This window comes from Micromys minutus (genome assembly GCF_963924665.1).
Source record: "Micromys minutus genome assembly, chromosome: 1".
NCBI classification, from domain to species: Eukaryota; Metazoa; Chordata; class Mammalia; order Rodentia; family Muridae; genus Micromys; species Micromys minutus.
Genome location: NC_137969.1, coordinates 155,201,352 through 155,213,377, shown reverse-complemented (window position 1 = coordinate 155,213,377; position 12,026 = coordinate 155,201,352). Strand labels below are relative to the sequence as shown.

General features: G+C 47.3%; 1 protein-coding gene across 1 annotated transcript in view; it reads left to right on the top strand.

Moving 5' to 3' along the window:
• PLB1 (phospholipase B1) overlaps positions 1-12,026 on the top strand; it is a gene marked incomplete at its 5' end in the record, with an annotated part of 119,854 nt that overhangs the window by 69,534 nt on the left and 38,294 nt on the right. The window contains 10 exons of the mRNA XM_080932949.1: positions 1,667-1,748; positions 2,069-2,173; positions 2,275-2,370; positions 2,518-2,589; positions 3,593-3,631; positions 4,016-4,076; positions 5,275-5,333; positions 6,281-6,354; positions 10,405-10,448; positions 11,116-11,224. Coding sequence (XP_080789075.1) covers positions 1,667-1,748; positions 2,069-2,173; positions 2,275-2,370; positions 2,518-2,589; positions 3,593-3,631; positions 4,016-4,076; positions 5,275-5,333; positions 6,281-6,354; positions 10,405-10,448; positions 11,116-11,224 — 741 coding nt within the window. The remainder of the gene's footprint in view (positions 1-1,666; positions 1,749-2,068; positions 2,174-2,274; positions 2,371-2,517; positions 2,590-3,592; positions 3,632-4,015; positions 4,077-5,274; positions 5,334-6,280; positions 6,355-10,404; positions 10,449-11,115; positions 11,225-12,026) is intronic.

Genomic DNA, 12,026 nt, shown 5'->3' with positions numbered 1-12,026 from the left:
CACCACGTGGTCATTAGTCACCTCAGTGTGGTGATTGTCCTCCACAGCCTGTGAGCACTGAGTCATTGTCAACACAGAATAGGTGCTCAGGGGCTGTTTGTAGATTAACTGAATGACTAATTTATAAGGACTAGCCTTGTTCTTGGAAATAAAGGATGTATACTGGCTGATCCCTGGAGAACTATGCCAAGTCTTCCCTAGGAGAATAGGGCAGACTGCACAGGTTCCCTAGAGAAGGCTCAGATACTGTGAGCAGACACAGGCTGCCTGCCAGGGCTGGTGTCGGACGTGTATGATGATGAATCATCTATTGGATCTCCAGTCACTGGGACAGATGGGGGAGTTTGGTGTGTTCATTCCACTTCAGAATAGATTTCCCCCCAAAGCCCCTTGCTCCTGGTCAGTACAGAGATTTGAAGACCACTAAACCCAGTTTGGACAAGCCTCTTGCCAAGTGCATTTGAAGATGAGTGTTGGTGTTGATCTCAAGAGCTCCCTTGTCTTGAGACTGCCCTCTCTGCCTCTCTGTCTCTCGATCTCTCTGTCTCTCTGTCTCTCTGTCTCTCTGCCTCTCTGCCTCTCTGTCTCGATGGCCAAGCTTCTTCTGTGCTGCTACATCTACGCAGAGCCACGTGAGCTATTGTCACCTTATCTCCTGAGGCCAAAAGTCCAGATTTGCCAGATCTGGACAAACCAGAGTTGAGCTGCAGAATGACAAAGCACTTTAATTCAGTGACTAAGAGTTCAAGTCCTAGCTCCCACTAGTGTCAAGGTGGCTATATAACCTTGAGGAAGTTACACAGCCACTGAAACCTGGTCATCTCCTCTCCCTAATGTCTTTGGTAAACTCAGGACCTTGCATATGCTTGGAAGTCTACTATTGCAGGACTATATCCCTGGCCCTTTTTGCTTTTGTCTTTTTTTTTTTTTTTAAGGGAGGGTCTTGTGTTTCCTAGGCTGGCTTCAAACTTGTCCTGCAGCTAAGAATGACTTATGCCCACACTTCTAATCCTCCTGCCTCTACCCACCAGAGTGCTAGGATTACAGGAAGAGACAACCACACCCAGTTTTTTTTTTTAATATTGGAGATAAAACCCAAGGTTTTATGCATGCTAGACAGGAAGCCCCAACCCCCTTTATTTTTTTTTCTGTTGAGATATTATCTTACTTGGCTGTCTAGACTGGCATCAAACTTATGATCCTCTTCCTTAGCCACCAACAGAAGTAGGATGACCGAGTGTGTCATCTTCAGGTTGCTCACCTGTGAAATGGGGACAATAGAAACTTCTGGGATGACTAGGAGATTTAAACATACTAATACATGGTGCTTGGCAACCGCAACATACGAGCGATTATTGCTGTTGCTGTTATTACCACTTAGGAGGAGGGTGTGTGGGTGTGTCTGTCTGCACATCTTCACACAACCTTTGGGTGACTCAGCTCCATAAAATCACCCCTATAGACATCAGGAGGAAGGTCTTATTTCTAAGAGCAAATTCAGGTCATGGATGTTTGTCTGTGGCATCCTTTGATCCAGACTCAGATTCCTGATACCCTTTAATGTACAAGAAACACACAGAGTCTCGGGCCAGAGCTTTCCCTCTTCCTCATTCAGGATGATGACCTCGGGCTGGGGGCTCTTTGGTTTTTTTTTTTTTTTTGGCAGAAACCTGTGTCCTTGTGTCCTGAAGCCTGCTGCTAACTCAGCAGAACTTGCCAGTCTTATTGAAAGGAACAAGCAGTATCAGGTGAGCCTGGAGAGGTTTTATCACTGTGCAGGACTCGGTTGATGCTAAGCATCTTGTCCTTGGCTGAGGAAGTAGTGACTACCAAGGACTGTGCCAATGGAAACACATTCAAGGGTGACAGGGGCCAGAGAACAGCTTCTTTGAATGAAGTTTAGTATGAGATCACAGAACACACTTTACTGAACCCCATTTCTCCCGATCTCCTCCTCTTCTCTTGGGAAGGAACTCGAGTGTTGGTTAAAAGTAGGTAGTAAGACTTGAGACTGGTTTCCCCGTGTTTTCCCAACCATCCCAGCCCCTGTCTCCTTCTCCTTCTGCAGAGAGAAACTGAAAAACTAATTGAGAGTGGACAATATGACACCAGGGACGATTTCACCGTGGTCGTCCAGCCCTTCTTTGAAAAAGTGGCCATGCCGCGAACCCCGGTAAAGGAATGATGCGTTGAGGATGAGGGGAGGTCCCAGAGGGTGAGCAGCTGAGTTTTCTGACATCTGCACCTGCCCCTCCCTCTCTGCCTGGTCACTAGGAGGGCTTGCCCGACAGCTCTTTCTTTGCCCCTGACTGTTTCCACTTTAATGTCAAGACTCATGCCCGCTCAGCCATTGCCCTCTGGAAGAACATGGTAAGAGCTGTAGGGTAAGAATCCTCTCTTCTGGTCCAGTTCCTGCATCTCCCTTCCTCCCCAGCCCCACCCCAACCCCCAGCATCTTGACCAGTCCACTTGGTCTGCCTATTACTCATTCCCTGTCTTCTTGCTTTTTTTGTTTAGCTGGAACCCATGGGTCATAAGACAAGAAATCAGAATTTTGAAACCAAGGCTCCTATCGTGTGCCCAAGCCAGGTAGAGTGGGCTCTCCTGACAACACCCTCTGAGTATAGCATCTCCTCTACCCATCCAGCCCATGCCTTCATCTCAGCCCCCCTCTGCCCACCCACCCCATCAATAATCCAGGTTGACAATCCAAATTACCCCCTTTGGTTAAACAGAGGGGAATGGTAGACCCACAGTGGCTTGAACCCTCTAGAGTTTTCCTCCTCTCTGAATAGCAAGGACATCAACACAAGTCTAGACAGGTAACCCCTCTTTTGGGGCATCCAGGAATGATGTGTTGGCTTTTATGAAAAGAATATGAGGTTTTCTAGGGCAAATGAGACAGAAGGATAAGTTTCCATATAGCCCTTGGCTCATGTCCAGCTGGGAAGAACAAGAGACCAAGCGTCAGAGCCGTGCTTGGATGGATGGAAAGTGGAGACAGGCGGGCTGTCAAGATGAAAGCCGGAGCTAGGGAAACAGATCTTCACCAGAAGGGAAAAGCAGAATAGGACCCCAGTTCCACTCACACAGTGTTAGATTCTTAGAGTTTTGTAGCTACAGCCTCACAGCCCCAAGAGGGTCCCAGAATTCTCACTTGGAACTAGTGGACCAGGGCTTATGTGGAGAAGACATTGGGGGTTGAGTGGAGGTCTGCTTTTTCTTGCTTAAGCAGAAAGGAACTCAGGCTGGTATAGGACAAAGTAGGTGTCAGATGGAAGGTACCTGGGGGTGACAGGGGTGCTATTGGGAAGGGGTGGGGTGGAGAAACAAGGCCCAATATCCTTAGCCAATAGGCTGAATGCAAGAAAGAATGTGTATGCATTTCTGGTAGCTACTCAAGGGTTAAATCTGAGTTCTGGGACTGGGTTCAGATTGAAGAAAAGACCCTGATGCATCCTGGGTGGGAGCACATGGTGGGCAGCCTTTCTGGACGAGTCTAAGCTCTGGTGTGGCCCCAAGACGCCTAGGAAAGAGCATGTCTATCCTGGTGTGAGTCCTTCCATTTTCATTTGCCTTGCCTTCCCCACAGACCTCGCCATTTCTGAGCACCTCCAAGAACAGCAACCTGGTATCTATCTGTGGCTTCCCTTTGGTTCCCTGGGCAATGGGGTGGGCAGCTTCTGTTGATGGGAAGATGGGTAAGAATTCCCAAAAGAAAACAGAGGGTACATTCCCTTTCCTAAAACCACCTCTCCACCCATACCTTCTATGGGGGACAGCAGAACCTACCCAGCCTTCCCTCACACAGCTGATGGAGAAGGCAGAGGTGGGTTTGTTACGGCCCTGAATCTTGACTTGGGTGAAATACGGGTCAGAATTAAAACATCTCTACTTGGCTGTTATTCAGTGTTTCTGGAGAGCCCTTCCCAAGAATAGGATTCAGGGCTCTGCTGAATAACCCTGCTCCCACCCACTTAATCCTAAAATCCTAGGATTGGCTCTTTGTATGTAGGGTTCTGGAACCTGGATGTTTTGTGATGATAGAGCCCCTTCTGCCTCACCACCAACCTCAGGTAAGCCCCTGTCTTAGTTAAGATTTCTTTTGCTGTGACGAAACACCACGGCCACGGCAGCTCTTAGGAAAACATTTCATTGGGGCTGGCTCACAGTTCAGAGGTTCGTCCATTGTCATCATGGCAGGAAACATGGCAGTGGGCAGGCAGCCATGGTGCTGGAGGAGCTGAGAGCTCTACAACTAGATCAGCATGCAGCAAGAGAATGCCACACTGGGCCTGGCTTGAGCTTCTGAGACCTAAAAGACCCCCACACCCTACACACACACACACACACACACACACATCCCATATCCTCCATGAGGCCACACCTCCTAATAGTGCCACTCCTTCTGTGGCTATAGGGGCCATTTTCTTTCAGAGCACCACAGCCCCTGTGACCCACCAGGATCCAACACCCCTCCACAATGGCTTACATACCACTGATTAATCTGATAAGGCTTCGTATGATAACCACTCAACTCTGACCAGTGCTTGCTTCCTATCCTGAGTGAACTATTTACTCGGCTTTGACAGTATTATGTCTAGAAAGCCCCCAAGGCATTCTGTGCCAAGAGCTGTTTCCCAACCTCCTGCTTCCAAGATCTAAACAGGGGCACAGAGAAGACACGGGAATTTGCTTGCCTCTGGTTGGTCCAGTCCTGCGAGACAGTGAAGTCTGTAGGTGAATGGGCCAGCGAGTCCCATGAAATGGATTGCTCAGTGAAAATGTATCCTCAGTCTCTGCCTATGGAAGGGTCTAGAAAGTTCTCTGGGCTCTTCATAAAAGTACTTGAGACTAGGGAAGGGCCTACCATGACTATTTCTTAGGTTCATGTGGAAATCTAAAAGCCAGCTCTGAGTGGCCTATATGTAAGCCATTGCCATTCTGGTTGGGCACTTAGGCCACAGCTGGCTTCTCTCACATGACCACCGGCACTAAAGTGGAGTTCTGCATCATCTTCTCCCTCCCAGCTTTGTGTCTTCCAACATTTCTAGCGTCTGCTTCTCTATCTTTTAGCCTGACACGAGCCTAAGAATCGTTGTCTCTTACAGGAAACACTTGGATGAAGCTTCTGCCGACGTAGCTCAGGTTCTGTGGTTCTGCATGATCTAAACACACACATGCAGTCTTGTTTCTGGTGTTGGCATGAAGCAGAGCTGTAGAGTGTGCCCTCAGCCCTCTTCCCAGACTGAAGCGTGCCCACTTGTTTTTCAGTGCATGCTCTGAGACCTGCAGACATCCAGGTTGTGGCAGCTCTGGGAGACTCTCTGACTGTAAGCCTTGAGGCCTGGGGTTGGGTGTGGGGTGATGGGGCCAGTTCCAAGTCACCCTCTTAACTTCAAAGCCTGGCTCCATCGTCGCCATCTCTTACGATTCTGCCTTAACTCCATCCATCCAAGAGAATGGCAACAATGTGATTTTTTTTATACTGCTCTGTCACGTAGGTTGTGCAGGAAAAAAGTATTTTCAGAAATGAACTGAATATTCTAAGTTGGCAGAATTTTTTGAACGCCCAACAACACTTTTTGGCATATGCAAAAAAAAATATGCTATTCTCTGCTATTCTCCATCCCTTTTGATCTGCCCAGACCCCTCTCTGTTCCCTCCAAATCAGCACCTCTGAATAAAGCACAGCTAGCTTATCCTTCAGTGGTGGGTAAGGCTCTGCTCCTCACTTTAACACTGGGCTCACTCCATCCCAGGGTTCCACCTCTTGGCCATACAGCTGGGGCTCTCCAGTGCCTTCCTGGAGGTTGGTTCTAAAGGGAAAAAAATAGAAATGAGGGATTTTATTGGAAATCTCCTGAGCACAGTAACTGCAGCCTAACATTTTGGCCCATGTCCATAAAGACCTGTGTGGTATTAACATTAACAATATTATCAATTTCGTCCTCATCTGTAAAGCATTTGAGCATCTTCCAGTCTTTACAGCTGTGACCCCAGTTGGACCCCAACCCTCTTCTGTGGAAAGGCATGCTTATCCCCAGTTCTGTAACTGGGCAGCCACAACAAGGGGAGGCAAAGCTGGGAAGGGGATTCACAGATCAGCCCCTCGCTCCCAATTTTAATGCAATTCTTGCTGTCCCCAAGTGCACAGGGGCCATAGCCCCAACTTTCCCTCTGACTGCTTGTCTTTTGCTGCCCCCAAGTGCACGGGGGCCATAGCCCTGACTTTCTCTCTGACTGCTTGTCTTTCCTGTGGTATTTGATGTTCTCAAAGGCTGGTAATGGAATCAGCTCCCAAGAAGGTGACCTCGCCGATGTCGCCACACAGTACCGAGGGCTGTCCTACAGGTAATGTGTACCATCCACCTTCTCTTCTGAGGGCTTGTTTGCTTGGTTACCTTTTTGGTTTTGTGGATTTGTATTTTGCCAGGGTTTCAGGGAATCTGGGTTGGCCTTGAACTCTCTATGTAAGGGAAGATGACCCTGAGTTTCTGACCTGCCTGTGTCTACCTCCTAGCTGCTGGGTTGTTAGTAGGCACTGGCTGGGTTTAGTGCCTAGAAACAGACAAATCCCAACGAGCAAGGACCTGGTCTAAAAGGGACTTTCAGAGGGATCGCTATATATTTCTGCAAACTGTGAACACTGACCGGAGAAGATATCTCACTCTTAATAATCTTTTTTGTTTTTAAATTATGCAGAAAAAGTAAACCAAGGTTCTTACCAAACTCCTGGGTCAGAAAATCCAACATGAAATGTGCCCGAAAAATATCAAGTCCTTGAGTCTCCGCCTGTCCATTTGCATGTCTGTTTTCTTATGTTGATGCAACTGTTTGTCTGCATGTATGTATTCATGTTGTTTCACGTCACACCTCTGCTTGTATATATATATGTACACACACTCACTTCCTGAGGAGATACTGGAGGCAAATTCAGTCCGTGGCTGGCTGAGCAACTCCTATGTGCTAGCACAGAGCTCAGAACTGAGTTGGGTGTCCGGGGAGGGAGGGCATTAAAAATCTGTGCTCACCTGGCCGGTGCTCTTTATAAATGAGAACTTCTGAGTGCCACAGGATAGGTGAAAGGAGAGAAACCAGCCCCGTCAGCAGAAGGCTTCAGGGAGAAAGTGGTACCCAACATGCCATCAGACAAGGGAAGGGGTGAGAAAGGGTACCCCAGAGAGGAGTTCAAGTGGATTGGGGTGTCAGTGAACAACTGAGTGTTAGTTGTATTTCTTTCTTTCCTAATAAAGTTCTTGGTTTTGCATGCTTCAAAGTAATTAGCGAGTATTTAAGAATTTCCCAGGGACAGCTAGACCGAAGCCTGCCACAAGAGGGCAGAGCTTTAATGAGTAGTTGTTTGCACAGGCAAGCACACGGGGCTTCCCTTTTCAGGGTGCATTCACTTCAAGGATACACCAGAAAGAGACAGGGAACAAGGTGGGGGTGGTCAGAGCTAAACAAAGAGACCCGATGTCAAGGTAAGAGAAAGGCAGGACCACGTGGCTTGTAGCCACCCACTAGGAAGTTCCAATGTGCCCTCAGCATGGGGGCCATCTCTCCTCCCAAAACGAGGGAACTGCTTTTCTGCAGAGCCCCCACATTTCCACATGTCTTGGCCGAGTCAGTGGTCTTCAGTGGGCTGCCTGGAACTAAACAGGGCCTCATTTTCTCAGCCCTTCCCCAAGTGTTACTGAAGCTATGAGGAAAAAGCGGGAGGGTGGGGTGGATGTGGGGAAAGCAGGACTTACTGTAATTCAGAAGAGGCTTGGGTTGCAGCAGCTGCTTCACCTCAGCTAAAGGACACAGTGACATCATCATCATCATCATGTGAGGAAAACCACACACAAATGTCAGTTCCAGAAGAACACCCTTGGGGGCAAAAATGACTGCTCCAGCCCCACAGGTAGCTGAGATAGTGGGGCTCCCAATGCAGATACAAAGCCAGCCTTCTGCTAGGTTCCCCGTGCAGCCACATACATGTCCAACTACTGCCTAATCTTTCCTTGGAATAAGATGCCAGAATTTTCTAGCTATAAGCCCAGTTCCCCATGGCTAATGACTATTACCATTTCAAGTAAAAACCCTGAACTCTCCTTAAATGTCCCAAACATCTTCCTCCAAGTGCTCCTGTGTTGAAGATAGAGTGTCAGGTTAGAGTCTACGTGACAGCAATAGACAGGTACACTGACTGGTGTTTCTCCGAGTTCTTCCATGGGATGTTAGCCGTTCAAGAGGGAGATTCCTTTGTATGAGGTAAACATTACCTACTGTTTCCTTCATGTGCAGACCAACATAAAAAAGGCTCTGGGAGATGCTGCAGTGGAAACCTCTCTCTATGTTTTATGTTTGATCCTGAGTTTCCCTTAATTATAGAATTTTCTTTGATTGGAGTATCTGTTAACAACCCCCGGGAAATGTCCATGAAATAGACTGACCAGAGAAAAACAATTTTCTGGAGCTCACTACACTGGCAATTAAATGACTCCAGGACAATGAAGAAAGTACCTTGGGCCTTTTCCTCCAAAGAAACAATAGGGAAAATGTCCCTCATACAGACAGGAGAGAAAAGGTCCCAGGCTTCTTGGGGTATGGGTGGGTTGTAACCAGAACCTGTAGATGTTTGACTGGCTCCAAGGTCCCTTGGCCTGTGAGACCCTGTGTTGTGGATCTCTTCATTGTCAGCTAGGTCACCAGTGTGTCGGTCAGAGCTTTTGTGCAGTGGCTCTCAGTCTTCCTAATGCTGTGACCCTTTAATACAGCCCCTCATGCTGTGGTGACCCCAACCATAACATTTTTGTGGCTACCGCATAACTGTAATTTTGCTACTCTTAAATGTAAACATCTGTGTTTTCCAATGGTCTTAGGCCACCCTTGTGAAAAGGTCATTCAACTTTCTAAGAGGGCTCACGGGCCACAGGTTGATAACCACGGCTTCCGAGTGTGGTTTTTTCTTTGGTAGAAGTACATTGATTTGTTCGGGACATTTTTTTCATGGACCAAAATAAAATTGACTTTCCCAAGGCAAAATGCATCTTGTTGTTTTTGTTCTGACTCTTCCAACACACATCGCTAAGCAGCTCCTGTACTTTTCTGCACTCTGGTGACAACAGATGAGGAGAGTCTAGCCCTGAGCTCATGTGTCACATACTACATTCGATGAAGAGTCGAATGTAGACCAGGTGTTTGACATGACTGTTTTTTCTTACGTTTGTGTAGTTCCAATCAAAATGGTGACATGCATACTTTTTCACCTCTCTGGGTTTATTGTGTAGGTGTCTTTTACTCTCTTGGACATACTCTGTTCTAAGATGGCACTGGGGACCCTGCTGGTCCTGTTCTGCCACCTTTTTTTAAAGTACCAAAGTACCTTTAAGAAATGACAGTGAGAGGTACATGGTACATGTATGTGTTTGTGTGTATTATCTTGTTTTGTTGAGATAAACATGCAGAAGACAACAGATGGGACAGTACATGGTTTTATGATTTCCTCCCATGTCTAAAATGCTCCAATTTGTTGACTTTGGTTGGAAGGAGAGAGGATTCCAAAGCAACACCTGTATGTAGAACTAGAAAAGAATCCATGACAACTGACAAGAAGCCCAGCTACTAGCCCAGGCCATATATGTGATGGGCCACAGGGTGGGGATAGAACAGAGTGACGTGGGGGGCAGAGCTCGTCCCAGCTTCCTTGTCTTACTTAGCTGCTTGCCCAGCTGGTACAGACCAGTTGCCTTCATCCCAAGCAACCTGGATTTATGGCCATCTTGGAGAGGCTGTGTTCTCAAACTCTCCTGGCCTGAAATGGCATGTTAGAACTGAGCAAAGGAAACAGAAAGCAAACAAACAGTAAATATCAACTATCTGAGCATCTAGATTCTTTATATAGATAGAAATAAGTATCTCCTTTAAGCATGTGGAAGGAAATGACCTCCTCTTAGGCAGTATGTTTTTCGATTGGGCCAGATAAAATGAGGTAGGGCATAAGACAGCAGCAAACTTTCTTCTGTTCCCTGAGTCTTCCATTGGAATCTACCTGACACTGGGCAGGAAAAGCTTATCTGTGCTCTCAGGGATTCCAGCTCACACTGGCTTTAAATTACCCTTAGACATGAACCTCCGCACACCTCTGCTTTCTGCTCTGTCTCATGGAGATGTCCATAGCCAAGGTTACAGTGCAGTTCACACTGGGCACTTAGTGTCCTCAGCTAAGTACTCTCCTCCAAAGAGGATGACGGAAAGTCCTTTAGCTTCAAATCCTAGACTAAGTAGGAAACAGTCCACTGGTGAATCTAGAAAGTTCTCAGGATTGCAACTCCAAGGACAGTGGGCATTGTTCTTTGGTAAAGTTTATATACTGACTTTTGTTCTCTCTTTCCCTGCCTTGCTCACTCCCTACAGTGCTGGTGGGGACAAGTCCCTGGAGAATGTGACCACCTTGCCCAGTAAGTAGATACCAAGAGCTTTAGTGGACTGCTTTAGAAAAAAAATTACTGAATCTGTGGGGACTAGCCCTGAAGTGGGAGACGAGGCCTCACTTGCCAGCCTGAGGAGGTGGGATAGGCATCAGACACGGAGCCTGCAGACCTGAGGTCAATCCCTGCCCTTTTCTTGTGAGGTGACTTAGGGCAGCAGCTCTCAACCTATGCTTTGAGACCCCTTAGAAGTTGAGTGACGTTTTCACAGGGTCACCTAAGACCATCCTGCATATCAGATATTTGCATTATAATTCATAATGGTGGAAATGTACAGTTAGGAAGTAGCAACAAAAATAATGTTATGGTTGGGGGTGACCACAATGTGAGGAACTGTATTAGAGGCCCACGGCATTAGGAAGGTTGAGAACCACTGGCCTAGGACAAGCTGCCAAATTCCTTGAGCCTTGAGTTTTTTCCAATTTGGCCCAAAAAATGCTGGGGCAAATCTGATTGGGGAAGCCATGAGTTAGAAACCCAGGCAGTTAGAAACCCAGTGAAGGAAAGCCTTCACTGCTCTGGAAGTTGGGCAGAGGAAAATTGCTTTTGGAAGTGAGACTTTCTCAACCTTGTCATCACATCATCCCAACCAGAGTTTCTGTCAGACACGTGCTAGAGCCTACTTTTCCTCTTCCAGACATCCTACGGAAATTTAATGGAAATCTCACTGGCTACTCAGCAGGAACTGGTGACGTCAACTCGGCAAGCGCGTTCCTTAACCAGGCTGTCCCTGGGGCAAAGGCTGAGTATGACATGGGGAAGCTGTAGAAAGGGGAAGAGAGGCGTGTGGTCAGTCATTCATATACCCCATAGAGACCTACAAAGGGGCACTTCACCTATCTGCAGGGATGATTTTAAGGGTACTCTTTGCTGCCCGTCCACAACTAAAGCTATAGCGTGAAGTTTGGCGCTGCCTTGGACATGGGGAGGAGTCTCATCTCTACAGTTGTTACCGACTGGTTGGTCAGGCTTTCTCATACCATGTCATCTAAGAATTAAAATGACAGCATACTGTCAAATTTTGAAGCTCAGTCCGAGACAATGGTGCTAGAGAATCCCTCTCTCCCCAGAGCCTCAAGGTAGCCATTGTCCTATATGTTCCAGGAAAGCTTACTATATCAAAGTCAAGATCTCTAAACCTGAGGGAGCCTTTGGGCAAATTTCATCTTCTCCCCAGCCTTGGAATAGAGCTAACAAAAATAATAATAATACTGGAGATGTCCAGCAGGTGCTGAGGCAGAGCTGTCTAGACTCTTGGAATGGTCTCTCAAGGGGACACTAATACACTAATTCTTCTCCTAGAGGACCCAAAAGCCTGGGGTTCCTGCTCCACACAGTTCTTGCTCCCATACCTCTAGCTGGTGGGCAGTCCCCCAATACCTGTTTGCTGGGCTCTACAATAGCTTGTGATGCACAGCTATGAGACCACAATGCTATGGCTCCATCATTCAGGTTTACCCTGAGAGCCATGAGTTAGAAACCCAGGCGTGTGTAGGTCATGGATTTACTCTCCACTTCTCTGAAAGTGGCTCACAAAACAAGTTACAC